Genomic DNA, 25,912 nt, shown 5'->3' on the forward strand with positions numbered 1-25,912 from the left:
CCCGTAGGCCATGTTATGGTGCATAACTTTACTTATTTTCTCAATGTTCCCCTCTTTGATGCCTCTTTCGAAAATCTTTTTTAGTAGGCATCACCCTTTGGCTCTAGGGGTTGGTACCCTTGGATGGCTAAGATGCGTGTTGCAGTTTGGCGAGCAGTGGTGTTTGCAGTGAAGCATACCAGGGTGTTTAGAATATAGGGGCCGGTGATCACAAGTAAAATTTTGGAAAGGAGGAGTCCTGCCAGGGCAGGGAGCCAGGATGTCCAGTTTGTGGGGCAGCCTCTATTAGTCCAATAGTAAGGAGCAAGGTCAGGGTTATGACCCTGGTAAGGAGCAAGGGTTGGCAGAGTTGCATCTAAGCACCTGGACTTGGTTCACACACTGATTCCTCAAGCTTCTGCTGTGTGCAGGCCAGCCAGCTTCCGGGGTAGGGCTGGAGTAGGGCTGAAGATCCCAGGGGCCAGCGTCTTTTTGAGGGTCAGCTTGAGCGGGTTGACTAGGTCTGAGTCACTTCACCAGGTTGAGGACTCTTCCGAGTTGGCCGCCTTAATTCTGGAGTGATGGACCCATGGGGTCTTATTATTATCCCCACAGAATAATGAGCATAAAAGGTTGTCTGTACATGAAATACTGTGACAATTTTTCTGTAGTTTACCTCAAGTTGTCTAGTTTAGGCAAACAACAAACATTTAAAGACAGAACTAGAATTTAAATCTATAATGGTGCATTGTTGAAGCACAGTTTTTTTCTCTCTAAAACCCCCCATTTCCAGAGATAGCCAAATCAAGACCAATGCATTTGTAGAACAAGTCCAGTCTTAACAAAACCTGGCCTAATTATTTACATAAGCTCAGCAAGAATAGCTATTGATCGTGAGGATCTTTTAAAGTTTGCTTTGCTGGAACCTTTTATAAGGAATCTCCAGATTGAACTTTTAGTAGTCTCTCCAGGCCAGACGCCAAGCCAAATACTTGTCATCAGACAGGCCTGCAGTACCTGTAGAATTGGGTGAATTCCTCTTCACGAGGTCCCCAAGATATCCTGAAGTTCTTGCACCTTCCAGGAAGTGACCTTTACTCACCTAGTGTGGCTGCTGGGAACTCTGTAAGCGAGGTATTCAGCCAACATTTCCAAGGGGCTTTATGACTCCACGTTTCATAAAGCCAGCCTTAGTTCCTTAAAGCTGTCTGGTCAAATCTGAGTCTATGAATGTCACTCACAAATATGACATTCCATTCAAGGCCTTGGTAAAATAACCAGTATTTCCAATGGTGACCTGTTACAAGATGAACAGATTCTTATTGAACTTACGCAAACAATTGTAATTGCCATGAAAGAAAGAATACTCACTGAGAGTTTTTGTATTTCAGAGGGTGTAAGGTAGAGAGAAAAGATAAATGCTTCAGTTTACAAATGAATACTTTATGACATTTCTGTGTATCATCTTAAGAGAAAGTTTCCTTAATCTGGAAGAGCAAACATTTTCATTTAGTCCCATGTTCCTAATTCTTGTTCAGTTTGAATGCAGCTTTTTAGTTCTGGAAATCTTTCAAATACCTGTATTTGTCCCCAAGGTCCTTTTTACAAATCTAAATGACAAAAATCTCAGAAATAGACATTGGTCATTATGATGCAGTTGGCAAAGAAATTTGGTTATTTCTGTGACACATAACACTTCAAGTAATTAGTTAACAGCATTTACCAGTGCAGTACAACCTAAGGTTTACCATTGTGCGACAGTGCTTTTCCAGGCAACTTAGCATCCCAAATAAAAGGGCCTAATTGGTCAAAAAGACTTCATTTAAAACTTTATTTATTATAGCATTATATAGTTGTTAGCAAAATCTAGCTCCTTTAACACTGAGAAGTTTTAACTAAGCAGTCAAAGACCTGATACAAATGAAACCTAAAGCTTTGGTTTTCCTGGCAGTCAAAAGAGAAGAAAACCTTTGTTTACATTGTCTTCAACAGTTGAAGAAAACTTTGTCTTTTGAAGAGAGAGAAAAGCAGAATTTCAGCCTTATACCAGTGTACTTTTAAAATTCCATGCATCTCAACCTTAGTCCATCCTGAGCACACATAAAATTACTTTCCAAAGATTTTCCTGCACGAACCTTCTACAACTTTCCTTTGCCTTCAAACTTTGTCCCCAAACCATTTCTTTCCAAATAGCCAGTCTCAATTAGGACAACATTATTTTCTTTTACCCTCAATAAAAGATGTGTCTTGCATACCTCCTACTTTCCTACATACAGGGTTGGTACACTTCAGATGGTAAATTCACGAACCAATTAAGCACAATGCATGTTTTCCAATAGGTCCAAATAGCCTTAGTTTCTCTGCAATAAGAAGTTAAAAACACAAACCTATGTTCAGTAATCAAAGCTTTAGCACTGCATCATGCAATCAAAACTTTAAAGTTTCAGGTTACCAATTTGAAAGATATCTTAGCAATTACCCATGAAAAGTTTGGGATAGACAAAATTAACTATCATTTTAAGTCAACTTTTTGCTAACAAATTGCAGCAGAGATAACATGAGCTTATTTGATCTTTAGTCAACCTTGGTAGAATGGAAGTTTCATATTTAATGCTGATAACTTTAAAGACAGAACCAACAAACTTAAATTAGTTTCACTTGCATCCACTTAAAAGTCAATCAGTCTTTCCCCATTGTCAATTTTCACCTGGGACACCAGTGGAGGTTTCTGAAGTGGGTGGTCCAAGGGGGATGCACTTTGCTCCGTGACCTCGAGGGTGGGAGGAGGAGCCAGTGGTACCTGAGGCACTGAGGATGGTATAGGAACCAGTTATGTGGACCACATGCAAGTTGGCACAGAAACAGGAGGGGAGGGGAAGGCAGAAGAGGCAAGGTGCCAGCAGAAGGCAGAGAAGGAAAACCCGATTGAAAACCTTAGCTCAGACAGAGGAGCAGACGCCATGTTTTTTTCACCAAAGTGGAAATAGGGAGTCCACATCAGGCCAGTGAAGAGCTAGAATGTCCCCAAAACAAATAGAGTTTCAGCAACTGCTTGAGAATAATCCTTAAAGTCTCCATCCCGAGGTAGACTAACCACAGTTGGCTCCAATTACAGTTGTTAACCCGGGAAATGAACGAGGGAGAAGCCCTCACATCTTAGGCAGAGGAACAGAGAGAGAGTCAATGTCCTCTTCAATCTGATTCTATCTCGGCCAAACCAATAAGGCCCCCTTCTCAAGGTTCCTTCTGATAACGGCTGGGTTTTGGAGGCCCCTTCCGATTCGGGCACTCATTCTTTTCCCTTTTCCTTGTAGTAGACACATTGGTATTTTGCTAGGGGGGGGCTCTGGGCTTCCCCCCTTTTGGCGGCTGGACCTTCCCCATCCCGATGCTGCCATAGACTGTATGCTATTCACCACAGAATCACCCACGGGCCCACTCAGGCTCTGTGGGCTTTTGGAAACCTTAAGGGTGCCCCTCTGTGGAGCCACAGAATCGAACTTGGCAGGCGAGCCAGACAGAGTCACACATTGACACACACACACCAGAGGTTATTACATTCCTTCCCACAGAATTCCTGTAAGACATCTGAGGTCTGTCTCCAGGGAGTGATCAGGTCCCACTTCCACTCTTGCCAGTGGGCCTCACTAGATTGGGGCCCCGGCCTTACCGGTTCTGACGTCGGGTCCAGGTCCTCACCTGCCAAGTCTCCTTGAGTCCAGAGGGGACAGCGGAATGGGGCCGGCCTGAGGCAACCGAGCAGGAGACTGCCGAAATTCAGGCAGGGCACACCTTCTCCCTTGCAATTCCTCATTCTGTCACCCCTCGCCCCTCTCCCAAACCGGTGGCAACAGTGGGCCAGGGCAGTTGGGTTTCCCCAGTCAGGGAACCAAATATGTTATGGAACCAGGCTGGAACGCTGGTGGAAAAACCAAGTGGCACTCAGAGATCTTGGAAGCCCACCGGTGGGCTCAGAGGAGATCCTTCTCCAGAGATCTGAGCCTGTCCTATTTTTTAGTGTAGCTGATGACATGTGTTTAGTACTTGTAGGAATCTCCTCTTTTTTAAGGAGTATTTGCAACTTTGCCAGAAATGCTAGAAGGAATGTTAAAGAGTTTTATAAATGGGAAGCCTAAGGCCTAGAGCTTTGGCTTTTCCTAGTTAAATACGAAGGAGAAAATTGAAAGCCAGGTTTTTATTTTAGTTCCTATGTCCACTCATATTACATGCTCACTACTTTTTTTTTTTTTTTTTACTTAAATGTAGGTAGCAGAATGAGGCTTAAGTGCCTACTTAAAATAATGTATTTTACACAAGTGGAAGTGGATTTTAGAAGATCAGTATTGTATTTATCAGTAATTCCTTACATAGGATTTGACTATGCAGCTAGCAGCAGTGACTATTATTTACCCAAAATCAGATCACATGCTAAGCCTACTTAAATTGTTAGGTAAAAGAATTTTTTTCCTCATAATAGTTTTAGTATCAGAATACCCATTTTAAAGATGAGCCAGTGCTTAGAGTTGTAAAATAATTATCCCAGATATCAGCTAATTAGTGATAAGAGAGTCCAGCTGGGAATTAAAGCAAGATCATGTAAGTCTTTATGCACTGTTCTTAACCATTATACTGTATAACATTGGAGAACTTGTGGGGAGTTTTTTATAGGAGTGGCACAGCATACCCAGAAATCATTCATAGAATTATAAATGGATGTTGGTTTATATTTTCACTTATCAAATACATATTGATAAAACTATTTTTTGCCAATATATGTAGTTAGGCACAGTTTATTAAATATTAGGGAGACAGAGTCTTAGACATATTCCCTATCCTTTCTCTGGGAAGGATAAGACAATTATTTTTGCTACTTCTTTTGATTTGGCTCTTTTTTCATGTCCCATTGGATTTATTATAGATCTTGATTATTAAGAGAGCATTATTAGATAACCTACTGGTTAATGGTTCTCCCAGTACTGATTGGAGCCCCTGAATTCCCAGCAGACTGTTGTTTCAGTTATGCTTGCTAAGGGTTAATGTAGCAAAAGAGACTCCTAGAAACTAATAAAAAGGTGCCTGTGTACTTAATCAGAATGTACTTTAAACTTTAGGTACACCTGCCATCAGTTTCTTAAGTTTAAATTAAACTAGCTAAGCACTTTACATAAAGTACAGAAAAACAGCAGACATGAGATAAAAGTTCCTTTAGTGACTTTTTCTAGCAACCTGCATGTTTCCAGCCAAGAGAAACTGTAAAAATCTTATGACAGGCAAGCTTGTAGAAGTTCTTCCTTTAGTCTAGTTTCTTTTAACATCTGAATTCTATGGTTAAACTTTCTCAGTAAATGTGACATGTTCTTTTGTCACACTCAGCAAACTGGCAGCTATTTTATTAAGTTTTATAGTCATAAATGCCTTGTAATTTTTACTTCCATAGGTCTACTTTTTAATCTTATAACACATCTCTGATGGAAGAAGTAGGTTGTTATTACTCTGTTTGTTTTGGCCAGAACTGTCCAGTATTTTTTTGTTGTTGTTTTGTTTTGTTTTGTTTTTTTGGATTTTCCTGGGCATGTCTACAGTAGTTCTCTAGGAGACAGAATTTAAAGACAGGATTTGCAGTGCCTCCTGACTCTTAATTTCTATTGGGTACAGAAGTAATTGTTACTTTATTCATGTGGTGAGTAGCTTTTGAGTTATTATTACATGATAAAATAGGTATAGATTTGCTCACTGATAGTAAAGATAAGTCATTTCATGGAATTCTACTTTCTGTATAAATTCAACTAAATGTCCTTGGTAAAAAGAATGAGGGAGAGGGGTGCTGGGGTGGCTCAATCGGTAAGCGTCCAACTCTTGATTTCGGCTCAGGTCATGATCTCACGGTTTTTGTGAGTTCAAGCCCTGCATTGAGCTCTGGGCTGGCAGCAGGGATCCTGCATGGGATTCTCTGTCTCCTCTCTCTCTGCCCTTGCCTACTTGTGCTCTCTCTCTCAAAATAAATAAACTTTTAAAAAAAATGAAGAAAAGGGAGTGGGGGATAACAATTCAACCATGGCAAGGTGATTCACTGAGAATGAGTAAATATCCTTGAATAATTTGAGAAGAGGAGACATGAATCTGGTTTTCCCTACATTGGTCTTCATTCCTGTTTGTGCTTTAGCATGAGGAATTGGCCCCTAAATGCCAGCGAGTTTTTTATGTTCAGCCAGTGCTCACATGAAGAACTAGTTCTTTTTTTCCAATGTTGGAGAAAAATCTTAATGTTTTGGATCATGTGTAATTTCCACCATAGTACTCTGAAAAATGCCATTTGACATAGTTATTTAGAGACCAGTTTTAGTTTTTTGTTTTTTTTTTTTTAATTTTTTTTTTTTCAACGTTTTTTATTTATTTTTGGGACAGAGAGAGACAGAGCATGAACGGGGGAGGGGCAGAGAGAGAGGGAGACACAGAATCGGAAACAGGCTCCAGGCTCCGAGCCATCAGCCCAGAGCCTGACGCGGGGCTCGAACTCACGGACCGCGAGATCGTGACCTGGCTGAAGTCGGACGCTTAACCGACTGCGCCACCCAGGCGCCCCAGAGACCAGTTTTAGTTTTAATTGAGATCAGTCAACAGTTCTGCACAGTAATGTTTGCTTGAGGTTTATATCTTTTGACTTAAAGTCAGTTGAAATCTTTTTCATTATATGTAAGATATGGACAAATGGCATCTTTTTGGATTTTTTTTATTAGTAGTTTTCTCTTTTTGAAGAAAAATTAACTGTGTTCATTAAGAGTTTATAATTTTCCTTTGAAGTCAGTAGATGATTTATGAACCAGTTTTACTTTTCTTTGAACCTACAAAGCAGGAATTAGCCTGATTGTAAATTAGCAATCTCAGAATGACCACAAGTGTCAGTGTTTGCCTGCCTTATTCTTCTTCTGTTTTCACTAACTTGTGCAGCAAATATTCATACTGCCTAAGAATTTCTTTTGACTCGAAAGCAGAGCCAAATTTAAGGGTCACTTTTAGAACTAATTATCAATATCCTTATAGTTTTAATTCATACAAACTGTTAATGATCCTAAGGGAAAAGATAAGCATGAAAATCAGTAGTAGTTTATATTATGCCTGTATATTCTTCAGTTTCTTAGTAGTATAGCTATTTCAGTTAAGCATAAATCAGCTGGCTTCTTACAATTGTTATTTGATGCACGGGAGATGCTCTTGTTTAGAGCTTTGGTTCTCAATGGAGAAATAATACTTCCTAGGTGGTATTCTAGAAATATTTTTGGTTGACAAAATAATTGAAGGGCATTTAGTGAGTGAGGCCAGGGAAGGAGGTCTGTAGTGGGTGGTACAATTTTAAATGAACCTAGAACATAATTGAAATGCAAAGTATATTCTGTAAAGTTTTAACATGCAATGAATTTCCCTAAGTATACAACCACAGTGTATATTGAAGATTGTATTCAACTTTGTTCTGAACTTGGCCATTTCGAAAAATCCTGTTGCCTGTGGCTGTGATGCTTATAGTAGTTGACTTAACCAGTAGAGTATACCAGTTGTGGACATGTGTGATTGTTACATTCACTGTGATTTTTTGAATGGGTACTAGTATTTGATTAATTCATAATGTCTTCTGGTGTAATTTCTGAGATTCACATTGAAATACTTGTGCTTATCATAAATTTCTTATAAAATTTCATTTTTGTATTAGGATATTGATTTTCATTACATTACATACATAGGTTGCTTATATTGTGCATTTCATTTCAGATTGTTAGAGGGATCAATGTGTAATATTTCTCACACAAAGGAGACATATTGAGTTTGATAGGGGTGTGAAGCTCACTAGGTCAGCATCTTTGAATAAGTTATTTCAAGCATCTTAACTCCTTACAACTGAATACATGGATAGTATTTAAAAATTTAAACACTATTAATTCATTACAAAGTATAACAAACAATTTGTAAGTTCAAGTAGATGTAGTATGTTGAAACTTAAAACTGCTTAAAACTTCACAAAGAAGCATAATTATTCACATATGAATTATTAGTATCAGAAAATGCTTTTTATTTAATAGCTTCAGTAGTTAAGGAAAGAAAGCAAAAAGTAACAAGTAAGTAAATAGAATGTTTTCCCCAAAGGGCTTTTTTGAGAAGAGCTGGGAGCGTAAATATACTTAATTCTAAATTCATGGAGCTCTCTTCAGAGTGATTGTTTATGATCTGATTGGAAATAGGAACTTTAGTATAAAGAAACTTTGCAAAGCAGAAAAGAGGCAGGCAAAGGTTATAGGATTAGGAAGGGGTAATGTTTAACTTTAGGGTTTGATTTTCTTCCCCTTCTTCAGGTTCTTAGAAGATACCTAAAGGATTCACTTATATTCAATAAATACTTCGAGAATTTTTTATATGCAAGCTACAGGGGGGGATATAAGATATGTCATTAGGTTCCTTTTATTGAAGGAATTGATAGAGCTAATGGATACGTAGATTATTATATAGATAACAAAATAACTGAAAGAAAATATTATATAGTTAAGTTTTTTTCAAAAACCATTTGAAATTGTTTTATGCAATTCATTGTGGCATCCCTCAGTTTCACTCCTTTGATACTTTTGATCTTCCCAGTTGTGGTTGGTTTGCATTACATTTTTATCTTCTTAATTTTTCATGCTTTTCTAGTATTTTTATTCCCGTCAGATAAATAACATGATGTCTCACAAATAATACAGTTGCTGCGTTTTAGTGAACCAAAACGTGAAAAATGAAAATTTTTGTTTCTGTTGTACCATCCATTTTTTACCATCTCCCTGATCATTTACTAACATACTGAGTCTCTTTCTTTTCCATATTCTCATAGTTAGCTGACTTTGAATTTTTTCTATATTTTCTCTGAAATTTTTCACAGATTTTATATTTATTAAAATTTCTGGCATTTGTAGTGTTGCAGAACATTTCAGTTGATTCTGTGTTGGGAATGTGGGGGTCAAATAGTTAAATATATACACGTCTGTGTTTTATTTTGGCTTCTTCAGTCAGTTTATTGAATTATATTAAATGGTAAAATGTTGAATGGTTTCTTTCAAAGCTTAAAATATTGTTATTTTCTTTTCTACCTCTATTCCCAGTAGCTATAATTATGTGATTCTCAAAAAACCAAGTTTAGCTAATTCCAAACATGTACCCTTTGATAGAGGGAGCTGGGCAGGAGAATATTATGTTTTTATTCACATGGAACAAAAGAAGAGCACATGTTTATGGCTATACCAAGAAGCCCATGTTGAATTATGTCTTTAAACTTAATCATTTAACTGGACATTGAGGTTGTACTGCAGTGTCATAGTTCCTAGTGACAGGGTATTACTTATATTAGAATAATGGAATTTTAGAGCAGAATTAGGCCTTTTTAATCATTAGAAATCTAGTTTCCTCATTTTAGAGGCAAGTTCATGAAGACCCTGAGATGTCATTTTCTCAGAGCTCCCCACTTTAATATGTCATAGCCAGAACTAGAACCTGGGATATAAGATTTCTTTCTTTTTTTTTTTTTTTTTTAACATTTATTTATTTTTGAGGGAGAGAGAGAGCAGAAGCGAGGGGGTGGGCAGAGAGAGGGGGACATAGAGTCCGGAGCAGGCGCCAGGCTCTGAGCTGTCAGCACAGAGCCCAACGTGGGGCTTGAACTCATTGACTGCGAGATCATGACCTGAGCTAAAGTCAGACGCTTTAACCAACTGAACCACCGGGTGCCCTTGGAATATAAGACTTCTAAGTCAAGTTTTTTTGCACTGATTTACACTGCCTCTGATTACATCAGTTTTTAGTCTATGGACCCATAAGTTATGCAGATGATCCCTTACCCAGTCCCTCTGCCACTATAAAAACAAGCCCACCAGTTTTAAATGAGAACATTGTGCATTAAACCTTAGTGACACATATAAAAGAATTGCTCATTTGTGCTAGAAAGGTATGTGACCATTATTGATTTTGATATTAAAGGAGATCAATTCCCATACTTCTGTTTGTTTCTGATTTGCAGTTTTATAATTAAATATTTCATTGACATTTATGTGGATATAAGTTTTTAATCTGTAGATAAATAAATGAAAAAATTTTTGACATTTTCCCATTATATAAGAATGCCCCTTTAAAGATCTTGTGTTTTGTCTCACTCTCTTTTCCTCTCTTTTGATCCAAATTTCAGTTACTGTATTTGTAATAGTCTGGATTCTCCGGAGAAACAACCTATTGGATGGATTAGATGGATTGGGTGGATGGGTGGATGAATGGATGAGGAGGAATTGACACATGTGGTTGTGGAAACTGAAAAGTCCCAGGATTTGCAGTCAGCAAGCTGGAGACCCAGGAGAGTTGATGGTACAGCTCAAGTCTGAGGCTGAGTCCTGATGTTCCACCTTGACAACAGCCAGGCAGAGAGTGAATTCTTTTTTATTCAGCCTTTTTGTTCTGTTCATTTCTTCAGTGGATTAAATGAGGCCAACCCACATTGGGGAGAACAATCTGCTTTACTCAGTCTACTGATTCCAGTGTTATTTAATCTTATCCAGAAATATTCTCACAGACACATCCAGAATGATGTTTTAACTAGATTATCTGCACACTCCATTGCCCAGATGACACATAAAATTAACCTTCACAGTTATCCTCTGGAAGCATTCTAGAGAATGATGAATGGAAAACTGGTATTTAGTTTTTTTAATCAATGAATATCTTCTTATGTTATTCATTAACACTTGTATTTCAGTTTTGTCTGTGACTATAAAGAAGATGTATATTCCCAGGTCAAAGTTTTAATTCTATGAGTGGATTTGGATAGGGATAGAATTTTTCTTTTTTCTTCATTGAGATTAAAATATTTACTTTATGCTTCTTTGATTTCACATAGCAGAAACTTGCTCAAGTCAGCCAAAGGAAGAAAAGGAAATACATGATAATGGTACAAGAATATTCTGCATAACCCAAGACTGAGAAATATAAATTGGCCTTTCTTAAAGAACACAGTGAGAGATTAGAAAACTTTCAGGAATCAAAGAAGCTTTTCTGTTTCTGTGTGGTGCCATATGATTATTTGTCACTTTTTCTGCATCTGCACCCCAGCTCTCTGGTCCTTTGTATATACAGTCCTCCTTAAAACCAGTCTGGCTACAGGCTACAGCTACAGATAACTGTAGCTCACATTGCTGGGCATATCTCAGTATGGATTTCATAATTCCAAAGAAGAGAAGATTTGATAGGGTCACTGTAGTTCATGAGTTTATCCCTTGTGGGTATAGTCCAGCTCTGAAAAGGGGAAATTGGGTGTTGTCTCAGTAGACATCCCTTGAAAAGTCTGCCATCATTTGTAATTGGACTGTGTTTATTTTTATTTAAAAAGTTTTTTCCCCTAATGTTTATTTATTTTTGAGACAGAGAGAGACAGAACATGATCAGGGGAGGGGCAGAGAGAGAGGGAGACACAAAATCCGAAGCAGGCTCCAGGCTCTGAGCTGTCAGCACAGAGCCTGACGTGGGGCTCAAACTCATCAACTGTAAGATCATGACCTGAGTCGAAGTTGGACACTCAACCGACTGAGCCACTCAAGCGTCCCGACTATGTTTATTTTTAAAGCATATTTTATACTTTTTTAAGAAGATTTTTTTATTGTTGAATTATATATATGTATTTATATAAATATGTGTGTATATATACATACATGTTTATAAATGTTTTAAGGGTACACAGTTCAGTGGCATTAAGTATATCCATAATGTTATGCAACCATCACCACTCTGTGTCTCCAGAACATTTTCAGCATTCCTAATTGAAACTCTGTACACATTAAATAATTTCCTATTGCCCTCTCCTCAGCTCCTGTAGCCACTATTCTACTTTTTATTTCTGTGAATTTAACTCTTCTAGGTACTTCATGTAATTGCAGTCATACAGTATTTGTCTTTTTGTGTGTAGCTTACTTCACTTAGCCTAGTATTTTTAAGATTTTCATCCATGTTATAGCATGTATCAACTTCATTCTGTTTTTAAGGCCGATTGATATTCCATTGTACATGTAAACTGTAGTTTGTTTATCCATTCATTTGTCAGTGGATATTTGGGTTTTCACCCTTTGGCTATTGTGAATAATGTTGTTATGAACATCAGTATACAAATACCTGTGCAAGTCTCTGATTTGAATTCTTTAGGTTCTGTACCAAGAGTTGGAGTTGCTGGATCACATGGTGATTCTATGTTTAATTTTTTGAGGTTCCATCGTACTGTTTTCCACAGCAGCTGCTTATTTTACATTCCTACCAGCCATGCACAAGGGTTCTAGTTTCTCCACATCATTATCAGTTTGTTTTTTGTGTGTGCTTGTTTGACATTAGCTGTCCTAACAGGTAGAAGTGGTACCTCATTGTGGTTTTCATGTACATTTCCTGAATGATTAGTGATATTTGAGCATATTTTCATGTGCTTACTGAGAATTGTCACTTTCTCTGGGGAGATGTCTATTCAAGTTTTTTTGCCCATTTTTGAATTGGAATGTTTGTCTTGTGGTTTTGAGTTGTAGGAGTTCTTTATATATTTTGGATATTGGCCCCTTATCAGATAATGATTTGCAAATATTTTCTCCCATTTTGTGGGTTGATTTCTCACTGTGCTGATAGCACCCTTTGATGCAGTCCAATTTTGATGAAGCCCAGTTAATCTGTTTTTTTTCTTTCGTTGTTACCTGTACTTTTTTGTATCATAGCCACAAAATCAAGGCCAAATTTAATCTCATGAAACTTTTACTGTGTATTTTTCCTAAGAGTTTTACAGTTTTAGCTCTTGAATTTACACCTTTTGATCTATTTTGAATTGATTTTTGCCTATGATGTAAGATAATGATTCAACTTGGTTCTTTTGCAGGTGGATATCCAGTTTTCCCAGTACCATCTGTTGAAAAGACTTTCCTTCCCCATTGCATGGTCTTGTACCTTTGTCAAAAATCAGTTGACCATATATGTTGAGAGTTTTCTGTATTTTCCATTGGTCTATATGTCTGTCTTTATGCCCATACTACACTGTTTTGATTACTGTAGCTTTGAGTAAGTTTTGGAATCTGGAAGAGTATGTGAGTCCTCCAACTTTATTCTTCCTTTTTTAAGATTAGTTTGGGGTCCCTTGAGATTCCATATGAAATCTAGCATGGGTTTTTCTTTCTGCAAAAATACCATTGGGTTTTTGATAGGGATTGCATTGAATCTGTAGAATTGAAATGTTAACATTATTAATTCTTCAGTCCATGAACATAGATCTCTTTCCACTTATTTATGGCTTTAATTTCCTAACAGTAATATTTTATAGCTTTCAGACTTTAATTCTTTTGCTTCCTAGATTAAATTTATTTCTAAATATTTTATTCTTTTTAATGCTATTAAACATGGAATTGTTTCATAATTCCTTTTACAGATTGTTGTTAGTGTATAGACATGCAGCTGATTTTTATGTTTTTGTTTTGTATCCTGCAGTTTTGTTGAATTCATTTATTAGTTGTAACAGGTTTTGTGGAATATTTAGGTTTTCTACATACAAATCTTGTCATCTGCAAAAAGATAAGTTTATCACTTCCTTTTGAATTTGGATGCCTTTTACTCCCTTCTTCCTCCCTCCTTTCCTTCCTTCCTTCCTTCCTTCCTTCCTTCCTTCCTTCCTTCCTTCCTTCCTTCATCTTAATTGCTCTGGCTAGAATTTCAGATGCTATGTTGAGTAGAAGTGGTCAAAGTGGACATATTATTCCTGATCTTAAGGGAAAAGGTGTCCATCTTTCACCACTGAGTATGATGTTAGGTGCTTGGATGTTTCATGCTTAAGTTTTTATTATATTGAAGTTTACTTTCTCTCCTAGTTTGTTAAGGTGGGTATGTATTGTTTTTAAATCATGAAAGGGTATTAAATTGTCAAATGCTCTTTCTGCATCAGTTGAAGTGATCATGTATTTTCCCTTCATTCTGTTAATGTGATATATTGTATCTGTTGAGTTTCATGTTGAACCATCCTTGCATTCCAGGAATCTGTGCCACTCGGTCATGGTATATAATCTTTTTAATATGCTACTGAATTTAGTATGCTGCTGAATTTGGTTTGCCACTTCTTTTCTTATAAAGAATGTTTCTTTATGGAAAGAAGTTGGTTTAATAATTATTAGTTGCTCTTTATTTTGGGAACTGAGCTGAACATACACATATAGATATATACACATACACATTAATAGAAAATACACATATATATTACAAGTAAGTAAATGTATATGTGATTATATTTATAATTTTTGAACTTTCATTCCTTCACTGGTCTCTTCCATTAGATTGCAAAACTTCATGAAGGCAGGAAGAAATACTTGCTTTTGTTTATACTGATGCATTCCCAGTTTTTTATTTGGTACTCAGTGCTCTTGATAAATGTGTATGGAATGACAATGTGTATGGAATGAATAAACAACAATTAATGTTGTTTAATTCTCTCAATAATCCTTTATGATATTTCTACCACTTTTATTTAACAGATTAAAACAGTTTAATGGTTGTGAGTCAGTAGTTCTAAGGCAAATGGAATTGTTTTAATTAGTTGATGTGTAGTTTTAAGGATGTACCATGCACCAGGCAACCTGGAATAGGCATTGGAGGCATAATAGACAGTCCCTGACCTAAGATAGCTTACATTCTGGTTGAGAGAAATAGACAAGTAAGTAAAGAATTCTAGAGCAATGAAGAATTGATATAGGTATCAAATCTATATGTTTTATAGATATAATATATTTTAGGAATGTGTTTTCTATTTTCCATGTTGGCATACATTGTATGCATATACTTCTGGGTTATAGTAGGATTTAGAAAGAGAATTGTGCTTATAATTTGTGTTTTGTTCTTGAAATCTTTTATGTTTTCAGCCTCATTGTCATTTGTCTATAGAGATACAGTTTTCTTTTTGTACATAGCTTTTCCAAAATACTTTTCTTTAAAGGACTCACTCAGTGTACTTTTGCCATCATAAATACAGTAGTCAGGAGGGTAGATTATAAACTTGTAGAGTCTGCGTATATATTCTGTGTGTATTCTTCGTTTAGAATTTCAGTATTTCATGAAGTTGCATGTAAATAGCATTTTCCCAAATTGAGTAAATATAATGTATTCTTTTTCATACTGACAATTGTTACACATATTTTTCTTATGATATTACATATTATATTATTTCCTACTTGTTTAAGCAGCAACCAATATTCTGTCTCCCAGTAACGGAAGATTTTTAGATTTTTCTCACTTGCTAAAATAAGGCAAGTAAGGATTATAAACAGTATACTCTGTTTTGTCTTGTTGTGTTTTGCAAAAATGATTCGATCACTTCTCTGTCACCCCACTCCATTCTTTATCAGTTATTTCTTTTCTGGAATGCCTCAAGTCTGAGTAGAAATTGTAATGGTTCTGACTTTTCAAGAGAAAGCAAGTTTTCCTCTCCAGTTAGCATAATTTGTCAGCTCTTTTAGTTGTTTTTTTTTTTTTTTTGCTGATACTTTATTTTCCCAGATGGGTATTATTTTTTCCCCCAATCCAAATATCTTTAAAAATGTAGACGTGTCAGTCTCTTGCATATTACTGCCAAATTATTATTCCTGTTTCTTAATGTATGCCAGATATACCACTTTGTAGTCTTTGGAAAACTTCACCTCTGTCTCTTCATCTTTAGAGTAAAGGGTGGTGGTTTTTATATGGTTTATGAGGTTCTTAATGCAATGAGTTCTATAATTTTATTTCAAAAGAGTGCAGATCAGAGTGGAATGAACTTTTAGCTCTTAGTGTTGGCTAGGGAGCCCTAAAACAGCCATAAACTAATGACATGATTAGCAAAGATTTCTTCCCTCTTTTTCATGGAGCCCATAGTCTCCTATTTAGTAGGTTTATAGCTGTGTATACACAGTGGGTGTGAGAGAGAAAATGTGTGAATGTGTGCTTGCACTTACGCTTACACTTATTTGTGTTTACTACAAAATTAAGCAGTGTTATAATGATTTTGGCAACTCAAAATTTTCAGTACATCTGAGAAGACAAAATTGGATAAAACTCTTTTCAGTTACACTAACAAACTGCTCAACTAACTGAGGTAAGGTGTGTGTAGAATTGCATAGAGTGGTGAGATGAAGAATTGTAAAGGTTCACATAATCGAGAAGAGGTAGGGGGAGAATAGGCCATGCAGTCTATTTTAACTAGATAGGTTTTATAAGGGATGTCATATTCCACCTTTTTTTTTTTTTTTGCATACTAGTGTCATTCTGTCCCTCATAGATGGGTGTTCCCCCATGAGTCAAAAGGTAGGATCATCTGTAATTTTTAGTTTACTGCCTTGTAGCCTTGTATACAACTAGAGGTATAACTTGCTAGTTCTAATTTGTAAAACAGATCCCGAGGGAGAACGCTTGATTGACTTGGCGTAGGACATATGCCTCCCCCAGTAACCTAAAAGGCTTATTGCCAAAAAGGAGTAATTTGGAGAAGGAGAAGGTCATCAAACAATGATAGCTTACTTTGCAACGGAAAATACCCATTTTTGTCATTTAAAGGGGTCCCAGTTTTAAGTGTCCTCAAAAGTAGATAAACATACTTAGGAGTTATGATTTGTAACGGATAATACTTTTTTTCCCATAGTACTCATATCTGCTTGTACTTTTTGCTGACCCATGTTATAATAGCCATAGCTGGTCATATAGTATGAGTATATTTTAGTAGTCAGCTGAATTAGTTTTGGTTTGGATGGTTCTCAGTTTGCACCTAGTGCTGTGTTCTAGTGATTCTGAACTTCATCTACTCTGTTCAAAAAAAAGAGAGCTTTGATTTGGATCCAGCCAGCCTTATAGTCAAATGTAGACAGAAAGATGTCCGCATATGTGTGTGCTCATTATCTTTCTTCCCGTCTCATTTATTTTTTTCTCTGTTTCTGTGGGTATTCAAACCTCACTCCATGAATCAGCATTTTCATATAAGGGTTTCTAAGTAATATGGATAACATTTATTTTATTTTCATGTTTATTATATAATATCTAGTTTATTCCTCTTTATGCAGGAACAATGGTATGGAAAGCTAAAATCTCTTTAATTGATTTAGTTTATTTAAAAAAACCTGTGATAATAGTCTACCATTCCAAATGATTTTACTATGTAAAATCATTAAGTTTTGAAGAGAATGTATTATGGTTAAAATTAATATTAATTAGGAGCATTTCTTTAGAAATATTTCTGTGATTCTAAAACTGCTTTCTATTATGGATTTATGTAAATTCCCTGCTAGTTATCAAATTTCATTTGGTTTGAGTACAACTAGAGTAAGATTTCCATAAATTACTAGTTGTTTTGAAATTTACATTTGTAGCTTTCTATTAAAAATGTTATAGGGGCACTTGGGTGGCTTCGTCGGTTAAGTGTCCAACTTCGGCTCAGGTCATGATCTCACAGTTCGTGGGTTCGAGCCCTGTGTCAGGCTTTGTGCTGACAGCTCAGAGCCTGGAGCCTGCTTTGGATTCTGTCTCTCCCTCTTTCGGCCTCTCCTCACTCAACTCTGTCTCTCTCAAAAATAAGTAAACATTAAAAAAAAATTTTTTTTAATGTTACAGTGAAGGGTTGGCTGGGTGGCTCATTTGGTTAAGCGTCCAACTCTTGATCTCAGCTCAGATCTTCATCTCAGGGTTGTGAGTTTGGGCCCCATGTTGTGATCTGCACTGAGCGTGAAGCTTACTTAAGAGAGAGAGAAAAGGAAAAAAATGTTATAATGAAAAGTTTGGTGTGAATATGATTGAAACTGTAAAGTAAAGACAGTAAACTGTACAGTATAGATAGCTTTTTAAGATCTTAAACATTTCAGAGGCATTTGTTCCTGAGTATATAAACATAACAGATCTTAAATGTAACAAATCTCATCTTTATAAATGTGATTGTTTTCCCTGAATATTTTAAAGGCATTTAATTTGAAATGTTTGTGGGTTTTTTTAATGTGTTCCAAAGTAACATTACTTACATCTTTCTAGTGTGAGATTATGTATCATTTATTTATTTTGAAATTGTTCAATGGAAAAAAGATTGACTTGATTTTAAAATGGATAATGATATTTCTGAGAATATTAAAATTGTCAACAATTAAGCAAATCATTGAATATTAGAAAAATATTACATGCTTATGGTAACTACTGTGTGGTAATGAACAGTTTAAATTTATTTTCTACCAAAGATTCCTATTACTGCTTCAAGACCAATAACATAAAAGATAAATGAGGGGTTTTTTTTGGTTTTGTTTTGTTTTTTAATGCTTGGGATCATAGCATGGTCAGTAGAGGGGCTGACTGAATGAGAGCTAAATATGGAATTTCTTTGCAGTAATTAAAGTGTTTATTATGTAAAGGAACTCTGGCATCATGTGTCAATTTTTATTCTTTTAAAGGAGGGTGCATCAGCCCGTAAGACCCAGACTCCTGCAGCACAGCCAGTACCAAGACCAGGTAAAAATATAAAACTTTGGCTTTGTTTTCTTTTTTTGTTGTTGTTGTTTGTTTTTTAATGATCACAGTGAAATTTTTTTGATATGTATAATGCTGTGCAGGAATTGAATTTTTAATTAAAGTATTTATAAAGTAATATAAGAACATTTATTTGAAAACAATAGGTATAGTTGAAGAGATAAAGAAAAGTTTTTTTTAAATGTTTTTACATTCTTAGAAAAATACTGTTTACTTTTTTTTAAGTTTGAGAGAGCATGAGTGGGAGAGGGGCAGAGAGAGAATCCCAAGCAGGCTCTGCACCCTGATGCACAGCTCGAATCCATGTACCATGAGATCATGACCTGAGCTGAAATCAAGAGTCGATTGCTGACTGAGCCACCCAGGAGTCCCTTTAAAAAGCTATCTATATGTACCCATCCCCTCACCAATTCCTTGTTTGAGTTCCCTGAGAGTACATGTGGATGTGATTTTTCGGCCCCCCGTTAGAAGCATAGCACCATAATTTTAATAGACTCTTCTGTAGCTTTGATTCTTGGACTATCAGATGTCTGTGTTACTGATCATATAAGTTTCTGTAACCAGGTTTTGTAAGGTAAACAAAGGCATTATTGAAGTTATGTTAGAAATATTTTTCTTCCCTCTTCCTAGTTCCTGAAAAGATTGATGTTTATAAATGCATGTAGATACCAACATTATATCCATTTTAGGTGCTTGGGCTTGACTTTGGTGTGTGCTTTATTTTTATATTTAGCGTAATTACAGTGTTAGGCTATACCACATGTCTTTTTTTACTTCATTAGTGCTGTTGAAAATGCTGTGAAAAAAATTAAAAGGATCAGAAAGGCACAGGCAAGAATTTAGGCGATGTTCCTCTTAAATTTGGCAGTATCAGTAGTGTGGATTTGGATGTGTTTTTATTCATAGTACATTTACAAGCTAACCCTAAAATTATGTAGGTTATATATACTAAATATTTCTGGAAACACTTTAGAAGTATGGTGTGAAGATTATATGTGGCTTATGTTGGAATAATTTTGTAGGCTGTCTCACTGTGTCCTGGATCTGTACATTTGGATCTTGACACGACTAATATTTGCTTTTTTTTTTTTTTTTTTTAATGACAGTGAGTTTGTTTGAAATCTTTCTCATTCCTGTTTTTGAGAAGGAGTAGGGAAGAAGAATGCTCCATTAGTCACGTGTTGAATTTGGAGAACATTGGATACATTTATTTCAGATGACAGGACTGTCAGACTGTTTTTAAGTCGAGAGGACCATAGAGGTGCCTGGGTGGCTCAGTTGGTTAAGCATCAGACATTGGCTCAGGTCATGATCTCACAGTTCATGGGTTCAAGCCCTGTGTTGGGCTCTGTGCTGACAGCTCTGAGCCTGGAGCCTGCTTTGGATTCTGGGTCTCCCTCTTTGTCTGCCCCTCCCCTGCTCATGTGTGTCTGCGCGCGCTCTCTCTCTCTCTCTCTCTCTCTCTCTCTCAAAAATAAATAAACAATAAAAAACTAATAGTAAGTAGAGAACCTTACCAAAAGCCATTATGAGAGTGTAAGGAAGCAGGGTAACTGGGTGGCTCAGTCAGTTAAGTGTCTGACTTTGGCTCAGGTCATGATCTAGCGGTTGATGGGTTTGAGCCCTGCATCAGTCTATGTGTTGACAGCTCAGAGCCTGGAGCCTGCTTCGGATTCTGCATCTCCCTCTCTGCCCCTTTCCTGCTTGCACTCTTTCTCTCTCTCAAAAATGAAGAAACATTAAAAAAAAAATTTAAAGAGTATAAGGAAGAGCAATTAAATTCAATAAATATTAGTCGAATACCTTCCATGTACTCAGTGCCAGAAACCAGGAAAAGCTAAGAAGGATCTCTCTTTAGGAAGGAAGAAAGTGAAGGAACTGAGTTGGCCCCCAAAAATATAACATCTGAAGTAGAAAGATACTGTAGAGGTAGTTGAATGATTGATACAGAATTGTTTTTCTTTGGAAAGGAGGGTGGGAGGTTATAGTTGGTCAGTCTAAAGAAGATTGCCTTAAAAATTCAGAAAGAGTTTAAGAGAGTAAATACCACCACCTAAGTGAGGATTTTAACCCAGTTTTGTGTTGTGTAATGTAAAATTGTCTCTCATTTCTCTAAATCATTGTCTCAAAATCATTTGGCAGACAAAGGAAAGGGGTAGGGAGAGGCACTAATACCGAAATCAGGGTGTTCAAATATATCATGTGATAAAATGAAGTTAAGGGAGCTGGATTCTACCAGCCAGTTTTGTGGCCTTGGGGAAGATCATATGTAAATAAAGGAACTCTGAGTCTTTTCAACTCTTAATATTCTAACATTCTTTTTCAGTTGTTCTACCGAGGTGCACTGGCAATTAAACTGATTGAAATTAATGTGAACTAATGTCTCATAACAGATATTCTGCTGCTCATCCATGTGAGGTCTTCTTTTACTGCTTGACTCCCATAGGTTCTCAGTCCCTACACACCATTTTATTTTTATTTTATTTTATTTTATTTTATTTTATTTTATTTTATTTTATTTTATTTTTGAAAAGTTTATTTTTTTAAATTTATTTATTTTGTTAATGTTTATTTATTTTTTGAGAGAGAGAGAGACAGAGTGCTAGTGGGGGAGGGTCAGAGAGATAGGGGGACACAGAATCCGAAGCAGGCTCCAGGCTCTGAGCTGTCAGCACAGAGCCTGACATGGGGCATGAATCCGCAAACCATGAGACCATGACTTGAGCTGAAGTCAGCCGCCCAACCAACTAAGCTACCCAGGCGCCTCTATATTTGAAAAAACTTTATTTATTTATTTTGAGAGAGAGAGAGAGTACGCGTGAGTGAGGAAGGGGCAGAGAGAAAGAGAGGGTGTGTATGAGTAAGCAGGGGAGGGGCAGAGAGGGAGAGGGAGAGAGAGAGAAAATCCCAAGCAGGCTCTGTGCTGTCAATGCAGAGCCTGATGTGGGGCTCAAACTCATAAATGGTGAGATCATGACCTCAGCCGAAATCAAAGGGTCCGAAATTTAACAGATTGAGCTACCCAGGCACCCGCCTGTACATCATTTTAAAAGCAAAAATTGGGGCACCTGGTTGGTTTAGTCAGTTAAGCATCAGACTCTTGATTTTGGCTCAGGTCATGATCACACAGTTGTCAGACTGAGCCCCATGTTGGGCTCCACACTGGGCGGGCTCCATGCTAGGAATGGAGCCTGCTTAAGACTCTGTCTCTGTCTCTCTCTCTCTCTCTCTCTCTTTCTCTCTCTCTCTCTCTCGGTAGCTTAGTCAGTTGAGTGTCCAACTTTTGGTTTGGTATGGAGTCATTGTCCCAGTGTTGTGGGATTGAGCACCGCGTTGGGCTCCTCACTGAGTGTGGAGCCTGCTTGAGATTTTCTCTCTCTCCCTCTACCCCTCTCCACTGCATGCGCGCGCTCTCTCTCTGTCTCTCTCTCAAAAAAAAAAAAAAAAGATTCTCTCCTTCTCCTTATGCTCTCCCCGTCCTCTCACTCAAAAAATAAAGTAAATAAAAATAAATTTTTATAAGTTTTTAGCATCAATAAAACCTGGTTTGAGTGGATGCTAAGCAGTTTGTCGTGTTTGTCTTGATTAGTGAATTTTTCTTCTGTTGTAGAAATGTTTATTGTGTTTGCTTATGGAATGCTGCCTAATTGTTTTTACTAAAGATTTTTTTAAGTTTATTTGTTTTGAGAGAGAGAGAGAGAGAGAGCGCGCGAGCGCGCGCACGAGTAGGGGAGGAGCAGAGAGGGAGGGAGAGAGAGAATCCCAAGCAGGTTCCACACTGTCAGCGCAGAACCTGACTTGGGGCTCGAGGTTAGGAGCTCTGAGATCATGACCTAGCCAAAATTGAGAGTCAGATGTTTAACCAACTGAGCCACCCAGGTGCTCTGATGCTACCCAATTTTGAAGGGATATTGTGTCATATGTGACATGTTCATTATGTTATCTTTTTAAAATTGAAAAAATAAGAATGCTCAAAACATATCTGACAGTGTAGTAGGTTATAGACAGCAATTATGCAGTTATAATAACTGTTACTTGTAGGTAGAATTTGAATCATTTATTTTTTCCCCTCTCCAGTGTGGTAGCTCAAGTATAGAGTTCCATTGTTGATTATTGTTTCCTTTTTATTATTCTTTCACCATGTGTTTATTGGGCACTAATTGTGCCAGGCAAGTCCCTGGGTAAATTTAATATTCAAAAGTGTCTAAAGTTATTCCCAACTTCTAAACATTTCTTTAGAGAACATAACTAACAAAAAGTACATGTTTTTCAGTGGATTAGAGAGGAGAAGCCTTTGATGAGCCATAGTTCTGTACCTGACTGTCATTTTCTTTTTAACTATCTTTTTTTAATGCTTATTTATTTTTGAGAGAGCGACTTTGACTTTGAGAGAGCGAGAGAGCACAAATGGGTGAGGGGTGGAGAGAGAGGGGAACAGAAGATCCGAAGCGGGCTCTGAGCTGACAGCAGAGAGCTGATGTGGGCCTCAAACTCACAAACCATGAGATTGTGACCTGAGCCAAAGTCAGACACTTAACTGAACGAGCCACCCAGACGCCCCTGTCATTTCTTTTTAGATTAAATCTTTTGCACATATCCCTGCTTCCTGCCTCTTTCTAATGCATTTACATTGCATACTTCACTTCTCCAGCTTTAATTTTCCACTTTTATTTCATAGATTTCCTGAAATGGATAGGTGGCCCGTAGCTCTGGTTTATCTTCTTACATGTGATTTTGAGAGAGAGAATTAGCCTCTCGTGTAATTTCAACAGATTGTGCTGATTGTACTATCTCATTCCATAGTTTTAATCTATGTGCCGATGATTTTCAAATTTGTATTCCCAATTCAGACATCTCTTCTTACCTTTGGTATCTTATACAAACAGTCTCTTTAATATTTGGATATGCCATAGACATCTTAAAACTGATGTAAAATCTCTGTTCTTGGATATCTTCTTCATGAATACGTGGTACCACCATCATCTACGTTTCTTAAGCAAAAAATTCAGGAGTTATTCTTCATCCTTCACTCTTCACATTTGCTTATTGCTCTTATCTAATATGTCACTGACTTCTGTCAAATTTACTTTTTCTGTGTTTCAAATTTGTCTCTTTATCTTCTACCACAACTCATTTGTTTACATAAATTACATTTCTCTATACCAGTACATCATGAAGTCCATGACCTATTTCTGGTTCCCAACAAGATACATATAGAAATTGGTAGTATGATACTGTCACAACATCCACGTGCATGATCATTTTCTAGCAATTCATTGTTACTGCATTTTATTCATTTGACCTTGGATTGGAAATTAAAAAAGCAAACAAAAAAACCCCTTACCATTACACCTAATTTGAGTAGCACCTTTGTGGACTGTTGTTACGAGTCCTGACTGAGCTTTCTGCTTTCATGTGTGTCCCCTTTTGATCTGTTACCTAAATCTATTGTTTTTCTTTTACAGAAGATGTGACATGAAAATCAAACTATGTCACTTGCTGCCTTAAAAGTTACAGAGTTCTTCAGTGGCACTTAAATACAAACCTAACATTACCTAGAGGCCTTATATAAATTGGTTCCTGCGTGTATTTTTAACCTCATCTCCCGCCACTCTTTCTTTTGTCCCTGTAGTGTGCACATGTACAGTTCCCTATGCACAGCAGTTTCTTCCTGTCTTTGGCATTTGCTCACATTCCTACCTCTTGTCTGGACCATTTGGACACTTGTTCTTTGCAAGTTGGCTCCTTTTCATTCTTGAAATCTTAGTTTAAATGCCACTTCCTTTGAGAGGCTTTCTGTAAGCATTCTAGCCAAAGGATACTTTTCTGTCAGGATATGTTTCTTTTGCTCTTTAATACCACATGTTCAAATTTGTTTATGTGTGTTTGTGGTTTGTGTGCTTGCTTGTTCATGCTCTGGCTCCCCTACTTCACTGGAGAGTCTTTGAGGGCAGGGATTATTTCTGTTTTATTTATAGTAATAAGAGTGCCTTGTACATAAGGCTCTGAATATTTAAGTGAAGACTGTAATTATATTTGAAATCAAACATAACAATAATAATTACTTACTCTCAGCTCGTACATTTTCAGTCATGGCATTTGCTAAAGTGCAGTGGTAGTGTTAGTGGTACCAGGAGCAGTAGCATTTAGCATTTAGCTGTAGCCACAGGGTTCACTAAATATTGAATATGCATGCGCCAAGACCTGATTAAGGAGTTAAGGTGCATTGTTGTCTTTAAGATTCTCACAGCAGTTTCAGGATATAGAAACTATTATTACTGTTTTATAGTTGAGGACAACCGAGACTGAGCAGTCTCTCAATTCGACTTGCTAGGGTAATTTGCCTAGGAAGTGGCAAAATGGGGATAGGAATTGAGATCATCTGAGTACAGATTCTTGCTCTTAATCACTTTGCCATATGGACTGGTGTTATTCTACACTTTCCTCCCCCTCTCACTTTGAATTATGTTTATCATAGGGGTACCTGGGTGGCTCAGTCAGTTAAGTGTCTGACATCCAATCAGGTCATGATCTCACCTTTGGTGAGTTTGAGCCCTGCATCGGGCTCCGTGGCTGGCAGTGTGGAGTCTGCTTGGGATTATTGCTCACTCCTCTGTCCTGCCCCTCTCCTGCTTGTGGGCTCTCTCTCTCTCTCTCTCTCTTTCAAAAAAAAAAAAAATCAAGTTTATCATAGTGTGTTTGTCACAGTGTCTGTACCTTGCTCCTTACTTTACTAGGGAACCTATTTATATTTTTTTGTAGCTTTTTTTTAATCAAATCTTTAGGCTTTATTTTTAATATGTGAGCTTTTATATTTTGTCTTTTTCTTACATCACATCTTCTCAGGCTTGATTTTAGTGAATTTTTTCCTAAATTCAGGAGTCCATCGTGAGCTTCTTTACCAAACCAATGTTGTTTCAGTCAAAGATTTCTTTTTTGTTGTTCCCCCTTAGTCATTCTCCTAGCAACTCTTGTCTCCTGTTTATCCATGTATTCTATCCATCCTGTCATTCCTTTATTCCTCTAACAAATACCATATATTTACTGAGACTGTATTATATTCCAAATGATGCTATCTAGCTAATCAAGTGTATCTGTGAATCCTAGTTCTAAAAATGATTTAAGAAAGTTTTAGGTTTTTTTTTTCTCAGCAAGAAGAGATGAGGACACTATAATAAATATGTATGTGTGTGTGGACTTCTATTTATATATATCTTTCTCTGCTTTATGTGACTGGAAGAATCCTACTGCTGGACTCCATAGAAGTTTACCACAATAAATAGCTATTACAAAGTATTAAATTAAAATGTAGAATTTTACTGCTTTTAAAATAGAACATATTCCAAAAATGCATGTATCCCTTTAAAAATGGTAATCTGTTTTTAACAACTGATGTTGA

At 36.9% G+C, this 25,912-nt stretch overlaps 1 protein-coding gene across 1 annotated transcript in view; it reads left to right on the plus strand.

Annotated features, from left to right (window-relative positions):
* The window catches only part of CDC73 (cell division cycle 73), a 133,578-nt gene that overhangs the window by 69,186 nt on the left and 38,480 nt on the right, over positions 1 to 25,912 (plus strand). The window contains exon 11 of the mRNA XM_019465589.2: positions 18,438 to 18,495. Coding sequence (XP_019321134.1) covers positions 18,438 to 18,495 — 58 coding nt within the window. The remainder of the gene's footprint in view (positions 1 to 18,437; positions 18,496 to 25,912) is intronic.

Source organism: Panthera pardus, unplaced genomic scaffold (genome assembly GCF_024362965.1).
Source record: "Panthera pardus isolate Hobbes unplaced genomic scaffold, ASM2436296v1 HiC_scaffold_21, whole genome shotgun sequence".
Classification (NCBI taxonomy): domain Eukaryota; kingdom Metazoa; phylum Chordata; class Mammalia; order Carnivora; family Felidae; genus Panthera; species Panthera pardus.